Raw genomic sequence first — 22,935 nt, 5'->3', positions numbered from 1 at the left:
GTATCTATAAATAAACTCACAGGCGATTAAGCTTAATGGGGATTTTGCATATTGTCACTTGCACAAAGACATCAGTATTCTAAATCATGACACAAATTTTGTATTTTTATTTTCATTACATAACATTTATGCATTTGGTAGATGGTTTTTGCAAAGTGACAAACAGTGCATTCAAGGTTTACATTGATCAGTAGTGTGTTCCCTGGTAAATTATTTAGCCTTTTACCCATCACAACTTAAAATGTAGAGCTATCATAACTGCCCAGGTTTGATCTTGTTGATTATAACGAAATTTTCCAGACGTGGAATTACGCGTCCTTCAGGTCTACTGTCGCAAACCAATCTTGATGCCAAATGCAGGTTAGAATCTGTTTCTGCGTGAGCATTTTGAATGGGTTTTTTCTTTGTCATTATGAGGTATGGAGTGTAGATTGATGTGAAAATAAATAAATAAATAAATAAAATAACTTACAGCATTTTAGCATAATGCTGTAACATAACAAAATGTGAAAAAAATTAAGGGGTCTGAATACTTTCTGAATCCACAGTAAATATGTTGGTGACAATATCTTGTGTTTATAGAATATGTGAGAATTCCCCCCCCTGAGCATATCATTTTTTACCATCAAGTTTTCCGCTCTATTAATCAGCTGAGACACTTAATAAGCAACCTGCTTCTTCTTTACAGCATGGTGGGAGTCACACGGATAAATCTGTGATAGTACATATTAAGTTGCCTTAATGTTTGGTCGTTTATCCACTGAGTAAACCTAACGACCACATGTAAAAACTCTAAAAATATATATAAAATGTATAAAAGCCTGGAGTTATTACCCTTGTCTGTGGTAAAAAGAAATCAGTAATGAGATTAAATGAAGTGATAATTGAAACTTTTAAGTCTTTTTCTTTCTGCTGAGAAAAGAACCAAGGAAATCTCGTGTCACCTCTGGAGTTTCAGAAGAGATCTCAACAATGTCAGATACTGTACTTAGATTCACCAAAAGTCTGCAATAAAGTGTCAATTGATTTCAATATATACTCAAACATTTCTCAACAAATTCCTCAAGACCAAATAATCTGAACTAGGCTATCCTTTTTAATTTTATTTAGATAATTGTAAGGAAAACATCTGAAATAAAATTGATACTTCAATGAAACATGAATGAACTCTATTAATTAATAGTCATTATTTACTCACCCTCGTGTTGTTTCAAACCTTGACTTTATTTAAAATGAGAATCTCGATCACCATTCACTTTCCTTACATAATTTTTTCCATAAAATGAAAGTGTATGGTGACTGAGGTTGTGATTCTCCCTAACATCACCTGTTGTGGAAGAAAAAAAGTCCTAACGTTTTATAACAACATGTGGGTGAGTAAATTATGAAATATTTTCATTTGTATCTTAGGGTGAACTATCACACTACATTCACATTTCATAAAGAAAAGAGCTGTGCACTTCACAAAAGAACTGACATCGTTTATTTTAGATGGCATAACAGCAAATCCATTACATTGCACTTTTTCATCACTGACATTCAGGACTTACAGTTTGGTAGGCTGAAATAGGGCACCTTTAGAACTAATGAACAAAAAATGTAAACAACTGCAAAGCCCACTGTTTGGAAACAGTTTCCATTATGTGTTTCTCTGGGTCACTGATCAGAAAGTATGATGTCAAATGAGACAGCAGAGAGAAATGTGTTTTTCTGGCCCCGTTAAGCTACTCAAGTCTTTATTTATAGAGTGTATTAAGATGCGGTCTTTAATATTGACATATCATAAGGCTTGTCATGGACCCCGTTCTAAAACGTGATAACATTTGGAAAATAAATAACCAAACTTGCTACGAGCAACAATGCTTTAGTAAGTAAAAACGGGGATAGCAAAGTATATTTCCTGCACAAACTAAAAGAACAGACACGTACATATAAAACATTCAAAAGGAGAAGGAAACATCAGCATTTTGCTGTCATGAACTAATCCTCATTTCCAATTAAAAGACATCAGATTTTTATTATAGACAGCATTTCTGTGTAAAATTTAAGGTACACAGCTATTGTTAAAGTACTCTTCAGGAGTGCACCTTCACATACAGTGGGCCTAAAACCTATTTACACTTAAGCAACACTTAATGTATATATGACATTGTATTATGTAACAAAAAATTGAAGCAAGTGTCATTATAATATGGTTTGATATAATGTTCAAAATTAAAACAAAAAAGTATTTGGAAACTTTCTGGTTGTCATACGTTTGTGGAGCAAGTCCATAGTTCTGATGCATCTGTGTGAACTTAACTACCTTCATACCTTCACTAATGGTGCCTTCATGTGCTATCAGAATTATTTTAAATATGAGTTTCTCACTCGGACGTTGCACATGAATGACCCCTTAAATCATAATTTCGACACGTAAACTCTGAGATAATTTTGATACACGAGTTTCTGAGATGGGAGGAGTCATAAACTTTCATCATGGTGGAGGAGACTACGGTTTCTGTAGTGAATGACAGGTTTTAATAATTTTTCTAAATAAAGCTAATTGTTAATGCTTGCCGTTTCGGTTTTATATATTTATGTATATCAGCAACCATTTGATGCATGTTGTATATTTGACTAAATTTCCATTATTGTCAGCATGCTAACAAAGTAATATGTATTACAGAGTAAAAATAAAAGTTCCTTATGAAATATGTATAAATAAACCTTTCGTTGTCCATGTTTCCTGTTCTTTCCAACAACAAATCACTTGAACTTGACGTATTTGTAATGACCAGTTCAGAAGTGGGAAGTAGGAAAATTCCAATACCACATGAAGGCAGCAAAAAACATTTGTTGATTAAAAGTTGTAAAAATGGCTATAAAAGGTTATTGGTTTGATATTTTGGTTCCAATTCAATGAAATTCATACAGTTTAAAGTGTGGCTTAAGTGTCGAAATATTTCTTGAGACCACTTAAAGGGATAATTATCCGTAAATAAAAATTCTGTCATCATTTATGCCTATCACCCTTATGTTTATCAAAATTACTTTCTTTCTTATGTTGGAATACAAAAGGCAATGTATGTTTGTCCCAGTTACAATTTACATTCATTGTATCTTTTTGCCATACAATGACAGTGCATGGTAACTCAAGGCACAGATATACTTCATACGAAATCGAAGAACGAATGGGTATGAAGTCATTTAGAACAAATTTGGGCCAAAAAGAATGTGTTTTTGGATTTGAAAAAGCTCACCTGGCTGCTAAACACCTTCTTAATGCCATTAGTCCAGTCATCGGTAGGTGTGACCTGAAGCTCCACCTACTACTTTGTTTTCCAAGAACATATCATGCATTTTTTTGTTTAATTAGTCTACAAAAGGAATCAAATCTACTCAAATACCCTCAAGTGCCCATTCACTCATGTGACATCTGCAGTGAATTCCATTCAAACATCTTTCTTAAGTAAGATATGCCTCTATCACCATTCTTTTGTCGGTATTCTCTTTTATAAACCTATCTTTGCAGTAGTGTCAGTGTCATCATAAATTACAACAACAGAGTAAAACAAAGTGTTATCGGCCCATATTATGTCCGTGTGTAGCGTGTTAGCGCATTAGCATCAGAATCTAATCAAGAAAAAATTTACAATTTTCTACTGCATACATATCACTTTAAATCATCATCGAGTGGTTAAAACAGCTTCTTTTACTGACCTCATGTGAATTCTGCTTATAGAATGAGGTATAAAGTCATTGATAACACATTTTAATGTCACATTAGTTTAGGATTTACTGAGCATTCTCATATTTTAATGCTTCTCTAAACGCCTCACACAGCAGTGTAGCGGGTGTCTGAATGTTTGGAAACAGTATACTGTTGCTCGACTGTTTAGAACTTCTTTTTACCCCTGAACGAAGAACAAATAAGATCTTCTCCGAAAGTATATCAGGGCCATTAGGCTGTCATTCTGCCGCACATCTTCTTTTGTGTTTCATGGAAGAAAGTCAGTTTGAAACAACATGAGGGTGACCAAATGACAGAATTTTTCATTTTTAATTGAACTGTCTCTTTAAGCTCATGAGTAATTTCACTTCTTAACACTGAGAATGGTCATTTGAAGGCACTCCTCTTTGAGCACTTCAATGTCAGATTTATAGGCATTACTCTTGACCTCACCATAGAAGTCTGGCTTCTTCATTGCCAGGGGTGTCTCCACAGTGATGGATGCCCCCATCAGTGCATCTTTTTGACCCCGATGGAAGAGACCCAAAAGAGTGGCCAGAGCTCGGCCCACATCATTACGGGCCCCTTCATTGACAAAGCAGTACAGTATAGGGTCTGCAACGCAATTGAGGCTGGTGAGCGCTAGAGTTACATGATATGCACCAAACAAGTCCTCCTCGGCACCACAGTCACAGGGGTTGCTGAGGAAGATCACACTACGCCACAACAGTAGGACGTGGTAGGGAGCAAAGCAGAGGAGGACAATGAGGATCAAACTGAGGGCCAGCCTCTTAATTTTGGCCTTCTCTTGTGCCTCGGTTGAGACGTTACCTCGCACAGCTTTCAGAATACCTCTATATGCGGCCAGCATCACACCCCAGGGTGCCAAGAAGCCCAGGAAAGTGCGGTAAAGGTTCATACCAGCCACCCAGTCCTGCATGGGGTACTTCTCAAAGCAGAAGGTGTGGTTGAAGCGATCCTTGAAGAGTTCATCGTGGAATAGAGGTGCAGAGTTAGCCACTACTTCCGTGACCCAGACGACCGTGCTGACCATCAAAGCTGTTTTGACCCTACGAACTTTGGCAAATTTAAGGGGATGAGCTACTGCCAAATAACGATCCACTGATATGCAGCAAAGGAAGGCAATGCTGACATAAATATTGGTGTAGAAGATGAAACCAAATAGCTTGCATGACCCTTGGCCGTGGATCCAGTTGTCATGGTGAAGGAAATAGTCTATCCAAAGTGGCAACGTGGCTATATACAGGAGGTCAGCCACAGAGAGGTTCATCAAGTAGACACCCAGCTCATTCTTCTGTTTGACCTGCATGTAAGCAGCCCAAAGGGCCATGCAGTTTGTGGGGAAACCAAGAACGATGACAATAATATACAGCACTGGCTGGAAGAACTGGTCAATGTTCGAGTCAACATTGCATGAGGTTGAGATGTTACACATGATCTCATTGGCTCCTCAGAGACTTATATAATCATTAAGATTGGCTGAGCTTCCTAAGGTCTGAACTCAAGCCATAATTATGAATAAGAAAAAAGGTTCAAGAGGTTTATTTTTAGCTTACATGTGTTATGTTGCGATCGTAACACTGTAGCCCACACTGTAGCATGGTGAGTCTGATGTGTCACAAATCTCATAAAATTTTACATTTTATGGCTAGTCTTGTAACCTCTCTGAGAGCTGTGCTTGCAAGTCAAGGACATAAAGTCAGTGCTACAAGAGCAAATGCAAGCTAGATGGAGAACATGCCATTAATCGTTGTGAAATTATCACCAAAGTGTTTTCACATGGAGGTCGGGTTTTTTTTTTTAGCAGTTTGAAACAGTCACTTCCACCATTCCCTCAGGCAATGTTCTTTGGTCTGTCCAGGAACATCCATCTGTAAAAAGAGGACAAAGAGCAATTATATGAGGCTTTAACAGCACCTAGTGAGTTTTGGAGTGGCCTTTGGTAGTATTTCTCATTATTTACAATTTTAAGAGTCACTGCACTATTTGTTATCTTGGTAATTGCAGAGAAATCCTCAAGTTTCTGGGTCAGTACTTGGTTGAAGAACTAGATTTGCTATGTGATACAGTGTGGATTAGAGTGTATGTTTTCATATCTCCACCCGTAACCTTGGTCATTCCCTCATTAGCATCTCTGTTTGTTTGTAGTTCAATAGAATTATTATTTCTTTCAAAGCTCCATCTCGTTCTCCTAGGTTTGTATATACTGGAACAAAATGTCTAGCTGAATTGGGCTGAAATACAACAAGTATGTGAACGCAGACGTTTCTTACCACGCAAGCTCAATTTTGTGCATTATTGCATTCCAAAATGTGTCAAACCGCAATTCATAACATCGCAATTACACATTCTCAACATTGCTGCAAGGGCAGCTATAGTGGACATTAGTATGTGAACTATCTACATTGTGTTTTCTCTTTCAAGCCAAATAATATTAAGGTGGAGCAACAGTTTGAAGCAAATATTGCTGAGCTTAAAGTAAATATATTTATATAAACTTACCTCAGCAATGACACATCCAGTTTAATGACAGAGTACTGAAGGTAACTCTATCGCCCCATTGAATATTGAGGTTTGCACAGTAACGCAACGCACGTTAAGCATGTTCAACCTGACAAAGACTTGGTTATAAGCTTGCATCTGCGTACATATACTTGCAATTGTTACCTTAAGGTGCTTTTTCTACCTGATTTAAACCTTAACATGTGTTTTGTTGGTGTAACATAATGCATTCATGATGATTTCAAATAACATTTTTAACTTTTGAAAAAATTTTAATGTGGAAAAAAAGAGAAGTTTCTGCATATCTTGGTATGTGAAAAGCATTTTGTTCTGCTTGGAAAGATCAAACCAGCTATATGTACCTGTTAACAGTAGGGGAATGCAATAAAAAAATAAACAGAATACATCTTGCTGAGACAGGTGACCCACATGCTCCTCACAGATGCAAGCCTCTTTTACAAAATGTTTCAGCTTCATAATACTGAAAACAGATGTATAAATTCTCAGAGAAATGGATATAGGCTTTACAGAAGAGATCAAATGAGAGAGATTCAAACTAACTGAATAGAAATAAACAGGGAATGCAAGATATGTGACAACATAATCACTGACAACATGATGGAATTCCTCCTGACACTAGAATTCACTGTATAATACTATAAATTCAATTATAATATAGAATTATATGAACTATATAAGTTGACATAACTCAGATTTGCTATATAAATACTGCTGTTTCTACTGTTGTTAATAATTTTAATAAAATTGGTTAAATTTTAGATCAAATAATAGCACAGCTCAAATAAAGATCATAACTGATTCTAGGCCATACATTAAATTAACTTAATTCACCAAAGAATGCATATATACGTGCCCTTTAACTGCACATGCACAAAGGGAATTAGAGTTAACAGGGTCAAACTTGACCACATGGGACACTGATCACCCTAATTGTGACATCACACGAAACAACTATTTGCCACAAAACAACATAAATAATACAGTAAAGAGCTAAAACCTCTATAAATTCTTAATAACAGCCTCTGTTCATTCTTAATAACTATTTAATTGCCCACATAACTTCCCTTTGACCAAGGAAACAATGAAATAATTCAAGCGCAAAGCATTGTGGGTATTCCCCATATCCTCAGTTTTGTACTGAACAGTTTGAGCTATTAACACTTAAAATCTTAAGTCTATGGATTTTTAAAATATTTGAGTTATGTGCCCAAAACCTGATATTTCAAGTAATACTACATTTAGACAAATTGTAAATGGTATGCATAGCGCTCTTTTTAACCTTAGCGGTTACCAAAGCGCTTTAAACTGTGTCCCACTCACCCAATCACACACACATTCACACTCACACTCATACACCAATGACGGCAGAGCTGCCATGCAAGGCGCTAGCCTGCCATTGGGAGCAACTTGGGGTTCTATGTATTGCCCAAGGACATTTCGGCATATGGAGTCATGTGGGTCGGGAACCGAACCGCCAACCCTGCGATTAGTGGCCGACCCGCTCTACCACCCGAGTCACAGCCGCCCCAACTGCAAGACAACTTGATATTTCCAATAATGACACCTTTAGGGTTTACAATGTTAACACCACAAAATTTATTTATGTAGTCCCAACTAATGGATTAAGTAAACTTCCTTTTTATAAATTAAAATGGATGGCAATGTAAATTCATTTTGTGAACATGAGAAATATTGTGAACACATACACACTGAACACATACACACACACACACACACACACACAAAAAACAATTATAATAATTATATATATACACTCACCTAAAGGATTATTAGGAACACCATAATAATACTGTGTTTGACCCCCTTTCGCCTTCAGAACTGCCTTAATTCTACATGGCATTGATTCAACAAGGTGCTGAAAGCATTCTTTAGAAATGTTGGCCCATATTGATAGGATAGCATCTTGCAGTTGATGGAGATTTGTGGGATGCACATCCAGGGCACGAAGCTCCCGTTCCACCACATCCCAAAGATGCTCTATTGGGTTGAGATCTGGTGACTGTGGGGGCCATTTTAGTACAGTGAACTCATTGTCATGTTCAAGAAACCAATTTGAAATGATTCAAGCTTTGTGACATAGTGCATTATCCTGCTGGAAGTAGCCATCAGAGGATGGGTACATGGTGGCCATAAAGGGATGGACATGGTCAGAAACAATGCTCAGGTAGGCCGTGGCATTTAAACGATGCCCAATTGGCACTAAGGGGCCTAAAGTGTGCCAAGAAAACATCCCCCACACCATTACACCACCACCACCAGCATGCACAGTAACAAGGCATGATGGATCCATGTTCTCATTCTGTTTACGCCAAATGCTGACTCTACCATCTGAATGTCTCAACAGAAAACGAGACTCATCAGACCAGACAACATTTTTCCAGTCTTCAACTGTTCAATTTTGGTGAGCTCTTGCAAATTGTAGCCTCTTTTTCCTATTTGTAGTGGAGATGAGTGGTACCCGGTGGGGTCTTCTGCTGTTGTAGCCCATCCGCCTCAAGGTTGTGCATGTTGTGGCTTCACAAATGCTTTGCTGCATACCTCGGTTGTAACCAGATTCAGATTCAGCTTGAATCAGTCGGCCCATTCTCAGTCGGCCCATTCTCCTCTGACCTCTAGCATCAACAAGGCATTTTTGCCCACAGGACTGCCGCATACTGGATGTTTTTCCCTTTTCACACCATTCTTTGTAAACCCTAGAAATGGTTGTGCGTGAAAATCCCAGTAACTGAGCAGATTGTGAAATACTCAGACCGGCCCGTCTGGCACCAACAACCATGCCACGCTCAAAATTGCTTAAATCACCTTTCTTTCCCATTCTGACATTCAGTTTGGAGTTCAGGAGATTGTCTTGACCAGGACCACACCCCTAAATGCATTGAAGCAACTGCCATGTGATTGGTTGATTAGATAATTGCATTAATGAGAAATTGAACAGGTGTTCCTAATAATCCTTTAGGTGAGTGTATATATACTGTATATATCAGATCAGTCAAAAACAGAAACAAGTAGGTCAGGTACCGTGTGCCAAGTGACACAGCACTTCCCTATTTTTGAGATATTTTTTATGAGCCTGATGCTTTCAAGCTGTAAGAAATATTAGATAACAGCAGTGGTCTGCTGTCCAGCCTGGGGCCAATAACAGTGACAGCTACACCAACAGGGGCCTGAAAACCACATCCCTAATCTGATCTGTCATTCTGCTGGAATATCAATATCTCAAAGTGGCAGATAACAATGTATCCTTTAATGCAGATAAATGTAAAACACCACAGGCTAAAGAGACTTGAAGATGATGGAATGTAAACCTCTGGAAAGTTGTCAAGCTGCACTCATTTTCAATTGGGTAAGAACATAAAAAAATGAGAGGGAACAGAGCTGGCTGTGACAAAGCAAATACGTTATCTCATAAAAAACTGAGTTTGTGTGCATTTTCAACTCTGATAATATCACAGTTTGCATTACACAACAGCGGCAGACCCTTTAACACTGTTTAAACAAACATATCTGGTCTTGATCCATGATCACTGCGGTGACATCAAACATAGAATAAAGACCTGTTACTCCCCTTTTCCCTCTGTAGGCAGGTGAACATAAAGAACAAAGTGCTCTGATGTTGGATACAATCTCCACTAACCCTGGAAATGTGGCCATGAATAATCAGGGACACCTGTGCCTGAGTGGTCAACGATATCACTACGCTCATCTCAATATTGACAATCTGGTGCACGAAGAAATGATTTTCTATAGTTCTATAGTATATAATGAGACTTGAAACAAGGGTGATTTAAGGATTTCAATTTTTAAATAAATTATTATATATATTTTTTTAATTAAACCAATTAAAACTGCATCTGTTTGTCTGAAGATGTATACAACATATTCACACAGGAAACCAGTGTTAGTTCCAAATGTTTTTCAACCCTAATTCGGACATTTCAGAAAAGCACCACTATTGGTGATTTTTCATGGCCCAAATCACCTGAGCTGTGCCTTTGATGCCACATCCTTTTGATCTCCAGCAAGCGAGATTAGAGACTGCATTTGCACATAATTAAGAGAAAGAATGCTGTTTTGGTCTCAGCACTTTTAGGGTTAGGGTTTGGGTTGTGGTTAGAAATATATTAATGGAATTACTAAAATGTTTCCAAAAATCTGTAGTGCTGTGACGTTCGGACATTCGGAAAGCATAGACTTTATAATTAGATATAATTCGATTGAAATTATATTTAAGTGAACCAAAAAAAAAAACATTCTAATTTAATATCTCAGCCCTGTTGACAGCCCTACTGGGATTTTTGCGGACTGTACATTATCCCTTACATATCTTGCAGCCATTGTTTTCAGCAAACGTGAAGAGATATCACATTTAATCACAGATTTGAAAGGGACTGACAACTTAATTGTAGGGGGATAAAAAAGACCAGGAGTAAATTAATGCCTACAGTATGTATTTAAATAGGGACATGTTAGGAAGCCATCTGATAAACATCTCATGCAAGAATTGATCAATGGAACCAATCAAGTCAGGAAAAACCTGCATACAGTACAAGTAAAAGGTTTAAGGTAACATTATGGAACAACATGAGGATGAGAAATTTAACAGGGCATGTGAGACAACATCCGTGTTTCAATTATTTCTGATTACCTATCAACTCTCCAAGTCAAAGGGATGGACAAGCATGGAAATTTGGCTCTCTGATTAAGATCTGGATTAACTGTTGCACTATGGTTTGACACACCAACCGAGAGAATAAGCTTCCCTTGTGACCATGCTGACAATTGCCAGGGCTGTGTTTCCCGATAACGATTGATCTTTAAAGTTATTTCATAGACGTTCGTTATTTTTTATGTGTGTTTCCCTAAACTGCACTTAACATGAACGTGCGAGGACACATTTTAAGTGCTACTTAAGAGAAATGCTGTCCATAAACATTCTCTGCAACAATCCTCCCACGATTGTGTTGTTACCAACTAGTCCACAAATAACTTTTATTTGTTTACATATTAATTTATCTGTTCATCCATTATTGAATAAACATTTTATGCAATCATTATTATTATTATTAGTAGTAGTAGTAGTATTTTCGGTAAAAAAATAAATAAAATAAAACATATGTATAGTGATATTAAATGAGCATAAAGTGGAGCTATATGTGTTTAAATTGTATCAGGTGTTGGCAAAAGTTTGTGTGCTTACGATGTTCTTAACGCTGTACGATTACTCCTGAGCACTCATTAATCTAAGAGCATTTTCAAGTACTTCTTAAGTTACAATGCTTTTGAGAAATGGGCCGCAAAACTAAGATGAATCGTAAGATGGATTCTACGATCTACTTAGGCTTACGATGCTTTTGGGAAATGAGGCCCAGGGCGATTCACACAGCTATAGCCCACACACAATCTATGTGACATTACAGGTACTCTGTTTTCAAAGATCTGCTTCCAAGAACTTTTTTCACAGAAGTTCTCAGCTCTCCTTGTGTTACCCATTATTTATATGTGTTTACAGCTGTGAGGGTGGGTCTCCATTGTCTGGAAAAACCAGTAGGAATGCCATGTGTACTCTTGTGTTGTAGTTTTCTAGCATGAGTACATGTTGCACTTGTGACATTCTGGCTTGATGAACTCATGTCTATTGTTTGTGTCTATAATTTGTGTGAGTGCGTTGTTTTGGTTTCTCATTGCCATGCACCCCTTTGTTTTGAGTGATAATCCCGCCCCCTCATTTGCCCGGTTATCTTGTTATTAGTTCCACCTGCCTTCCTTTTTACCCTCCTTGTTTGCTCCCTTATTTAATCTCCCTTTTTGCTCTGTCTGGTGCCAGTTTGTTGTCTAAATGTCATATTGTCTTGATGTCTTGACTGTGTGGTTGTTTCCCGGTCAGGTTCCTGTCGGTTGTGTTTTCCTGTTCTTTGGATGTCAGTCGGTTCTCTTGCTCCAGCCCAGCCCAGCCCAGCACATCAATGTTCTTGTCGCCCTTGACTGTGTTTTCTACCCTATGTGGTAGTTTTTGTATGTTTTGTTAATAAAAGCCCTTTATTCACCACCCTGCATTTGGGTCCTCTCTCCTCGCCTCTGGCAATCTTTGACAGATAGAAATTTATGTCAGTGATAGTCTTGCCTTCTACAGTTGCTCTTAAATCTGCACTATTCTGCATATTAAAACTTGACCTATAAATTCTTGAAAACATCTGCTTTTGTGTTGCAAGGGAGAAAGAAAGTCAGAAAGACAATTCAGTGATTATTACAGGACTTTTTTTTTCTGTGGTGATCTGCAGGTCTTTCGTTCTCCAGTCACTTTTGACTGAATTTCTGAACTTTTGCCTGATTTCAATATGTACAATTGACAAACCCAAAGGGCTCCCTGGCAAAGAATAAGCAATAATGTCAAAGTTACTCTACCGAACATACACAACTTTTTAATGACAAATGTTTCAGATCTTTTAGGACATACTGCGCAACTGTATAGCATGTTGTATAAGCAACATAAAGTGTTGGGTAGTGAGTAAAAACGCTAATTCAAACAAATTAATTATAGACTGCGGGCAGTATATCATGCTTTTCCTTTGCACATACTGTATGCATATGTGATAATTGATCACATTCAGAGGAAGGCTGTTTAATTAGGTTCAATGTTAAGGGCATCTTAATGCAGTGATTATTCCTAATGGCTCAAATTGTCAGCTTTCTTTACTGCCGCTGTGGATTTTTTGAGTGAAAAGCTTTCTTGTGTGTGGAGTCAGTGTCAGACATGATTTGTGCAGGGAAAACTAATGGGAGACGGAAGGCTTTGAGCACTTGACCCCAGAGTGACTTGGTCTCCCATGGCAATGGCCCTGTCTTAAAATGACAAATTTTGTTATTGTTTGGGTTTAAAGAATGCATTAATAGTTTCTGCAAAGTAAAAACATGTAATAGAATGTCCTTGCAACAATACAAATCGGAAACACCTTCTAACACAAATACAACAACTAGTGGCTGTTGTATATATGGGCTTTTTAGATTTTATTTTTTTATTACATATATTAAACCACTGGAGTCTTATGGATTACTTTTACGCTAACTTTATGTGACTTTTAAAGCTTGTAAGGTCTGGGCACCATTCACTTGCATTGTATAGACCTATATAGCAGAAATACTCTTCTACAAACCTTCGTTTGTGTTCTGCAGTAGACAGAAAGTCATACACATCTCGTATGGCATGAGGGTGCGTAAATGATGAGAGAATTTTCATTTTTGGGTGAACTATTCCATTAAATTGCTAATTTAAAGGTGAAGTGAGTCATTTCTGTGCCTCAAGTGGCACCAAACGGAATTGCGAAAATAATGATTGTTGTAAACAATCTGGTCTGGTCAGAAAGCTAAAAACAAACAAAAATAAACAGAGCAATGTTTGTTCGCCATAGTGTTTATACTTAAAAATAAAAATAGCTAGAAATGGCTTAAACACAACTTCACCTTTAAATGAGCAATTATTTTACATTGTTATTTTTTTTTACAGAATTTACTCAAAATTTGCTAATAATCTGTACATTTTGGAAATTACACAATGCATAATGACCATTTCTGTTAATCTGCCAATTCGGCTCAGTTTTCGGGCAGCCGATGATTTCAACATGTCTAAATATCTTAAGACTAATTGGCCTGGCTCATATGGCATTCTTTAGAGCAACAGCATAACTTTGGTTAGCTAATAGTGACAAACTAAGCTCAGACCCAGCCAGATGGATTGTATCTGGGCTATTAACAGCTTTAAGTTTTGTGACAATTGTCTCTGTGGTTCGCACTGTGGGGTCTAGCAAAATAATGAGAGTAAACACAACAATTCCTGATGCGGCCTTAACAAGACCCTCTCTGCCTCTACTCTGCCCCCATTCCTGGTCTGAGAGGAAAGATCCCATGTTCTTACTGCATCCCTCCCAATAACAAATACAGTTCGTTTTTGAAAAGAGGAGCCGGCTACTTTGCAATCAGGAGGTGCTGAGAGATGTGTCTTTCCTGAAAGAGCTGGACAGAGGTGCAGAGAAAGGGTGAGAGAGGAAGAGAAGAGAGTCTAGAAAGAAAGGCTAAATCTAAAATAAAGCTGACTGATTATTCATTTCTTCTCTCATTAGAGGGTGATAAGATCAAGAATAGCACAGAAACTCCTTGGCAGGCAACAGACACGGGTCAAACAAGGTTTATTAGCATGAGGTCAAATGTTCACAGGAAGGACAAAAGGACAGAAATAATTTTACTAGATAAAAAATAGATATTATGCCCATATTGAAACTTAGAACAGATGGATCACAGTTTATGGACACACAAGGACACAAACAGTAGTGGGGAAGTTATATTGGCCTTATTGATAGTCTGGATAGCAAAAAACCACATGAAATCAGATTTTTCCAAATTCGTGCTGACAGTCTGCTTGAAAAGATCTGATTTATGAATAAATCTGATTTGCCTGCAGTCTGAACATAGCCTTTGAAATAATTTTATGTAGTTTAACTACACTCACTGAGCACTTTATTAGAAACACTATGGTCCTAATAAAGTGCCAGATGTGGTCTTCTGCTGTTGTAGCCCATCTGCCTCAAGGATGTGCATTCTGAGATGCTATCATGCTCACTACAATTGTACTAAATAGTTATCTGAGTAACTGTAGACATTCTGAAAGCTCTGGCTATTCTATGTTGAGCTTTCTCGTCAACAAGGTGTTTCTGTCCGCAGAACTGCCGCTAACTGGATGTTAACTGGAAACTGTTGAGCTTGAAAATCCCAGGAGATCAGCAATTACAAAAATACTCAAACTGGACCGTTTGGCACCAACAATCATTTTCCCCCCATTCTGATGGTTGATGTGAACATTAACTGAAGCTCCTGACCCGTATCTGCATGATTTCATGCATTGCACTGCTGTCACATGATTGGCTGATTAGACAATCACATGAATAAGTAGGTGTACAGGTGGTCCTAATAAAGTTCTCAGTGAGTGTACATTCAAGCTACTCTTTTATCTAAGTAATATCCTACATTTTCTTCTTTTACTAATACTTGCACAGATACAAATTAATCTGTGAATAGTTTTTGTGAATGATTCAACACTTGATTTACATGAACGGTCCGAATGAACCAATCCACTAAAATGAATCGAACTTCCCAGCATTATAGAAGAGGACCATTTAGGGGTCCAAACATTATGACATAAAAGTGATGCATTGCTTTGTCATGTAACACTGATACTTGGTGGACAAAACAAACTTGTTATTGGAAAAGGGTAAGGGTCTACAGCTTTACTCAAAATCTATTCTTGTTTTGAAAACAGAAGTTTTGTCATGCTACTGAAAAACGTAGACATTAGTGATATTGTTGCTACACAAATACATAACATATATCTAACTATTTTCTAGAATTCATGGTTGATCAGGTGTGTGTAATTCTGGCACAATGAAACTGCAAATTTCTGAAAATTACCATACCTCTTTAAATTAAAAGTGAAAGAATCTGCGGTAGGCTGAGTGTAATGACACTCAGCAGTAAGAGCTCAGTCAAGAACAGCTCTTATAAACTATTTTTTTTCATGAAATATCGGCATGATGTTTCCGAGAGTTCTGGTACCCTAGGATTGACCACATTGCCGAATCACCGACAAGCACCATCTCCACATCTGATAAATTTTTGCATCAGCTCCAGTGTGTATAAATTCTCCTGTGGCGCAACCGACAGCGTGTTTCATACGCTGCGTGGGTGACCTGGATTTGGATCCCACATTGAAACCAAGTTATTGCATTCGCATAATCAGTGACGAGCATGATTCAGAGTTAAAAATGTTTTGCCTCTAACATTAGATTTTTACTCCATTGATGGTTAGGTTTAGGTTTGGGGTTTGGATCGGGAGGTACATGTTATATAATATGCATTCCGCTTCACTGTATCACAGCCTGTACAGTAGGACAAAAAAACTTGCTTCACAATTTCCTTTTTGGTAGACATTATACCCGGAAAATAAGAAGGAAATAGCTGCTGGAAGAACTCCAAAAAGGGGAGGGAGCTCAAAACCACCAACAAAGATATAGGGAGCACCTAACCTAACCCTTTCACTAACCCTAACCGTGTGTGGAAGTGACGGCCCCTTTTTGGAGTTGGCGCATTTCCCTTTTGTAGTAACCCGCCACTTCTGGATTAGCCCTGTCATCTCCTGGAGATTCTACCCCCATTTGAGATCTCTAGCCTGTAGCTATACCTACTTCAGGAAAATGGAGGTCACATGTGCCCATAAACCCAACAACACTTAGCACTTTGGCCATTGGGGGCAGTATTTCATATTTTGGTAAGCACAGACCGATTTTAGCTAAAGAATAGTCAACCTTCTGTTTCCAGTTTCACTGTGAGATCATTCTGTACACACACTTTACAGGTTGTTTTACCACAGCAATTATACTGTATATATATTACTCTATGAGGTAAAGACACAGAAGCAAACAACAGTAGCTAGCAATAAAGATATGTAGATAACCCCATTTCACGGCCGGCCCACTGGGAAAAGTCCCTGTTCTCCCTATGGCGAGTCTGCTCCTTAATTGGTCAGCAACAGCCACAAAACACATTGTAACATATTTAAAATCGATATATTGAGTCAAACACACTTCAAGGAACAGTTCCCCCAAAATTGATTTTTTTTTTTACTATTATTTACTGACAACTCATGTCATTTGAATATCTAATGTACTTAGTATGCTTCTGTGTCTAAAACAAGACATTTACCGTATATAACTTTCTGAATTAAGTGAAATTATAATATTTATAAAATTACATTTGACAGAAATACAATTTTTGGGTGAGCTGTTTAGATGAGTTATTAGGAGTAATTATTATTAATAATCATTGTTCATATCTACATAATTATAGTCGCCCAGTATTGAAAGTGGCTTGTAATCAAGGCATACAATGCAGAACTGATTCGGTTGAGTCACAAAGCAATATAAATGTCTTATTTTAGTTAGTAAATTATGATAAATCATACACAAATGCATTCTATTTTGAAACACCATGCAGATCTGGTTTTGCACCTGCTATGTATTTCCTCTGATGTTAGCCATGAAACTATAAACAAAGGCCTTTAATAGTTGTACATGTTAAAGGACAAATAAAAAAAGCTACCAGGAACTGTTAAAAAAAAAAAGTCTGTAAAAACAACTATTGTAAAATAGGCCAACATATCAGTAAGCGGCAGTTCACTGGATATTTGGGAACATGTGAACACAATCCTGATGTTAGCCAGACATTTTCTCCCTTAAACAGTCTTTCCTGTCCTAGAGTGACAGTTTAGTGGAAAAAACACATTAATTTTAGTAAAAGACAAATGTAATTACAGACTTACAGCATTCTGGCCTTGCTTGATCCACATTAGTCAATATAAAAAAATATTTTATTACAAGAGATGAACATTATGGATGTTTTCCTCTAAGCCTGGCTGCTTTAAGCGTGACTTCAGTCTGATGGAAGTGGTGCTGGGAACGGGGTAGCCTCACTAAACTTTTTTACTGCCAATATGCACCTGGCTGTTCAAATAGCAGAGGCTTTTAACATTAGAACATTGGGCAACTGAGAGGGAAGTAATTCAATTGGTCTCCAACCTGTTCTGTGTGATGAATAAGCAGGTAACTAGGCAGGACACAAACTTATGGTGCCCTTTTGAGGGCATAACAAGATCATACACTGTTACTGAGCATTCTGTCTGATTTAACTGATTTTGCCTTCTGACTGTCCAATGTATTCTCACTACTATTCATTCTCAAAGTGTAGTTCTAGCACACAGACATTACTTTTGGATAGACACTGATAAGTACAATATAAACTGTATGTAGAAACCCTTCTACATACAGTATGTACAGATATACACAAATGTTTATGAATTCTCTGTTTATGTTCAAATAATACTGAATTCATGGAATTCATTGTTAAAACACATTAGTGAGACATACATTTATATAACACTATAACATTGATGGTGTGTTTTAATTGAATGTCTTATTTGTTGAGCTTGGATTTTGGATTTCATGCTTCAATAATTATTACATTTCACCAAACAAAACCTGCAAATTACTTCACTTGAATGTACTTTCTGGGTTTCATTTAAATAAATTTGCCATTAAAAAGGTCTTTCTTGAGCAATATTCCTCCATTATGTACTGATGAATGAGAGACTAGTATTAGTATTGAACTCTGTCACCTACAGCAATGTTCTACCAAAGGTACCAGGAATACCAGTTCTGACCAGTTTTTAGAAAAAGGACAGATCATTTGTTTGAGGTTGTATATATGTAAATGGTTTGCATTTTAGAAGCAATTACTTCTTGTCTATCCTAACATAAAAAGATAAATAAATAAAATGAACATGGACATTTTATGTATGAATACTTCAGGATATTAATAAAATCACATAGGACTATCTTATTCTGTATCAGACATTTTCTGTTGTTCTAGATTCAAAGCTAGACTGACAAATAATAATAAAATTCCACACCATTGGTTGAGTCAGTTTGGGCTGTTTGGGATGCCCCTAAAAACAGAGCCAGCTTGATCTCATGAAAATTATGTGACTGTGGCAACAACATTTTTGCATAAAGATATCACAGGGTTCCTTACACATATTGCGGCATTTCCTAGTTCCTAGAAGTGAGTTAAATGTTCTCCATAACAGATGAAATTTGATGCTCTATCGAGTTTTAAATCAACAAAACCTACTTTCGTACCCTAAACATTAAACCTAAACCTATCTGATAGTGTCATAAAAAGCAAATGTGACTTAAAAAACGAAATGTCTGAAGCAAACCATGCCATTTTATGAACACTTTCGACTCACATGCTCTTCAGGACTCATACTCCAGTCCTTTACATCACAAGTGCTTGTTGAGCACATTACTGCAGAGACATAGCGTGTGCAGAGGCTTCACGCTATTCTCCGCGGCATCACACACAACTCACCATGCGCCCCACCGAGAGCAAAGCACATTATAGTGACCACGAGGAGGTTACACCATGAGTCTCTTCCCTACCTAGCAACCAGGCCAATTTGGTTGCTTAGGAGACCTGGCTGGAGTCACTCAGCACACCCTGGATTCGAACTCACGACTCCAGCGGTGGTAATCAGCGTCTTAACTTGCTGAGATACCCAGGCCCTCATTGTAAGAGTTTATTAACTGATAATCTGCAGATTTACTGGTGATTTGTGTGACAGGGAATAAAAGTCATTGTTGTTGTAGCACCTCTAGTGTTCATTTCATCAGGACACTACCACAATACGTACAGTACACCAAGGCACATAAAACTTATTTTGCAAAAATGATTCTATGAGATTAAGTTAAAAAATAATTAACATATAAAAAACAGAATTTCATAAATAATGATTTTCAAATAAGTTTCACAATCACTTCCCCCATCTTCCATTGGTTAGACAAACAGATAGCTAAACTCATGCCATTGGTTGAGCCAATGTTGCTGTGTCGGGCTGGTTGGGATGCTCAAACAAACAGAGCAATTCTTTGATAACGTCACAGTTTGTACACTTTTCGGAGGGAAACATTCTACAAATTGCTTAAAGTTGACTCTGCATATTAAGATGGAATAGGAGAAAGTCTTTTAAAGGAAAAGTTCACCAAAAAGGAAAATTCTCTCATAATTTAGCCACCATCATGCCATTTCAGATGTGTATGACTTTCTTTCTTCAGCTGAACACAAACAAAGATTTTTAGAAGTATATCTCAGCTCTGTAAGTCCACACAATGTGAGTAAATGGTGACCAAAACTTTGAAGCTCCAAAAAGCACATAAAATTAATTCACCAGACTCCAGTGGATTAATCCATGTCTTCTGAATCAAACTAATCAGTTTTGGGAAAGAGCAGACCAAAATGTAACTCCTTTTTCATTGTACATCTTGCCATTGCAGTCTCTAGGCACGAGTCAAATGGATTACTTTTATGCAGCCTTTATGTGTTTTTGGAACTTCAAAGTTTCAGAGTTCTGAAGACGAAAGTAATAAACATCTGGGATGGCATGAGGGTGAGTAAATTATGAGAGAATTGTAATTTTGGGGTGAACTATCCCTTTAATGCCGAAAAAATTACACACACCGTTTTTAAATTGTGTTAAAATTCTGAATTGTGTCAAAATGACCATTCAGCATTAATCCTTTTATTTGTTCTGACTGACCATGAATAGACCAAAATTCTGAGAGTGGCAATGTGCTTTACAAGGAATGGTCCATTATATCAGTAAACCGTGTCCACATAAAAGGCTGACCAAGGCAGGTGAGCCGAGTAAGAAATACCTGTCTCCCTTGGTATTGATTCAGGGCAGGTATTTAATCCTTTCCTAACAGTGTTTCATGCTTCAGTGGAGAGGCGGCCGTGTGTCTCTAAAGAGACCAGGGCAGGCATCCTAGAAGTCGAATTAATGACTTCAATAAAAGTGCCACAATTTCCACTCAAATCCCACTCAAGAGTTTTATTGGTGAAGTTTAATTTGGCTTAAACTGGTCTGCTCCTGGGCATGGTCACAAATGCTAATCACCTTTGCTCCAAATCGCAATTAGAAAAGGTATCAGGACAATATGTTTTCTGAAGACAGAAATAGTGTGTAGTAGTGTGGTTGTCTTGTAAAAGGGAGGGATACATAGTTATCTCTGCAGGGTTCATGCTGTTTTATATAAAGATCAGAGGAAACACCTCTACATCTCATTTGGTGCATCTGGTCCACTTCTGCTATTGTTCTGTTTCATCTGCAATTGTGTTGACAGGCAGTAACTTGGCAGCAGTTTAGCGTTCAAGAGGAAATTACTGGCACCTGCTTAGCAAAAACCAGTCATGTTTGAAAGGAAACTCAAGATGCAAATTCATGCTGAGAAAATACTTCAAAGTAGAGAAGGATTAGTTTATGTGACACTGAAGTGGCCAAATAGTTTAGTAGGGTCAAAATAGGGTAAAGAGTTGGAAAACACAATGAAAGGGAGAAGAACGTCAAGAATGATTAATATAAATGAGAAAATATTCTTTAACCCCTTTGTGCTGTTACCATTGAAGATCCAGTATAACTGTTACTGAGTCGAATTTACAATGATTAGATGACAAATCACAGCTCAAGAATCACAATTTGCTGTTTGTGCCTAAGTGTGTGTGAGACACATAGTGACAGTGAAAGCATTTTTTTATTGCCATTTTCAGATTACTTTTGAGTAGTATGTCATGACGTTGGCTGGAAAGTTGACATTAAGTTCTAGTTAATCTGTGTTAAAGTCTAAAACAGGTATAAATGACCCAAAACAGCATGGAAGGATTTTAAATGACCCAACATTTCTTGCCAAAGTGTCTTCTAATGAATCCCATAATAACAGAGATTACTGTCATTTTGACCTCAAGCACCATTTTTATGTTATTTTAAGCTTAAGAAGTTTCATTTGGTGTATCTGTGAATTATTTTGTGTTTGTTTTTGTGTGTTTGCGCATAAGTGTGTCTGCATAAGAAACAGAGAAATCAGGAAAACAGATGGGGGTCATTTTGCTCCCTTACACAATATATAGTGTACACATTGAGTTATATTACATATTTGCACAGTTACAAAAAAGTGTAAGTGTTTTGTACACAATAACTTAATTATATAGACCACCTATTTACAACTAAGCCATTTGTAGGTTTATTTCCCTGAAAAGTTTAAACTCTGTGCCACCATCAAAATATTGCTCTTTTGTTTTGTTTGTTTGAGCATCCTGCCCAGCCTGACACAGCAACATTGGCTCAACCAATGGCATGAGTATGGGATGGAAGATCTGTATGTCAACCAATGGAAGACCAATGGAAGTATTTAGGAAAACAGGCATTAAGCCAGTTTACATGCACACCAGTACAGTGATAGTTCCTAATTATCAGTTTATTTGAAGCAGAAAACCTGCATTTACGAGATTTGAAATAATCTAGAAATTCTCTGCTTTTGATGTCAAACGATGAAGAGACATGCGCACAACACTTTGCACTATACGCACATTGAATAAGCATTTGATAAGAACACCGGATAAGATGTTTATATGCAATGTGGAATCAGGATAGTGGTGAAAAATCTACCCATGTCGATCAGTTTATTCTTACACTATTTATGACTTTACACTGATAAAGGAAAACCGTTTAATGCAATTACATGACCACACATGTTGTTGTTTTATTAAGCATAATCCAGTCTGATCTCATGAAATTTACACAAAACTATTGTAATCAGACAAGGTTTTATTGTGAATGGCTATTTTAATAAGTAAAACATACCTCCATAATCAAAAACTTTAGCCTAAACCTAACAAATTGTGTTCAAAAAGATAAATGAGAGGTGAACAAAACAGATATCCTTTCCCTAAACCAACACCTAAACCTAACCGATAGTGTTTTAAAAGCAACTTCGACATGAAAAACACATTTACTGAAGCAATTATGTAATTTCATTTCTATGGTACTTTCACTTTACTTTCACTTTCGTTTTGAGCATCCTTGGCTGTTCGAGGCTCAGTCTGGAAGTCCAATGTCCGATAACTATGAGGTGAGTTACAGCGCATGCTAATTATGTTGGAATAAGTGTGTAAATGTAGATGGGTCTGTAATACAAGCATTAAAATGTATTGTTTTTCAAATGAAA

General features: G+C 37.3%; 1 protein-coding gene across 2 annotated transcripts in view; it reads right to left on the bottom strand.

Moving 5' to 3' along the window:
* Positions 1 to 1,461: 1,461 nt before the first annotated feature.
* Positions 1,462 to 22,935, bottom strand: part of gpr4 (G protein-coupled receptor 4) — a 29,939-nt gene continuing 8,465 nt past the window's right edge. For both annotated transcript variants that reach the window (XM_052106623.1, XM_052106622.1), the window contains exon 2: positions 1,462 to 5,604. In XM_052106623.1, the coding sequence (XP_051962583.1) occupies positions 4,077 to 5,168 (1,092 nt within the window). In that variant the 5' untranslated portion in view covers positions 5,169 to 5,604 and the 3' untranslated portion in view covers positions 1,462 to 4,076. The remainder of the gene's footprint in view (positions 5,605 to 22,935) is intronic.

Source organism: Xyrauchen texanus, chromosome 36 (assembly GCF_025860055.1).
Source record: "Xyrauchen texanus isolate HMW12.3.18 chromosome 36, RBS_HiC_50CHRs, whole genome shotgun sequence".
Classification (NCBI taxonomy): Eukaryota; Metazoa; Chordata; class Actinopteri; order Cypriniformes; family Catostomidae; genus Xyrauchen; species Xyrauchen texanus.
Note: the sequence above shows the minus strand (reverse complement) of the source record. Positions and strands in the feature narration are given on the sequence as shown.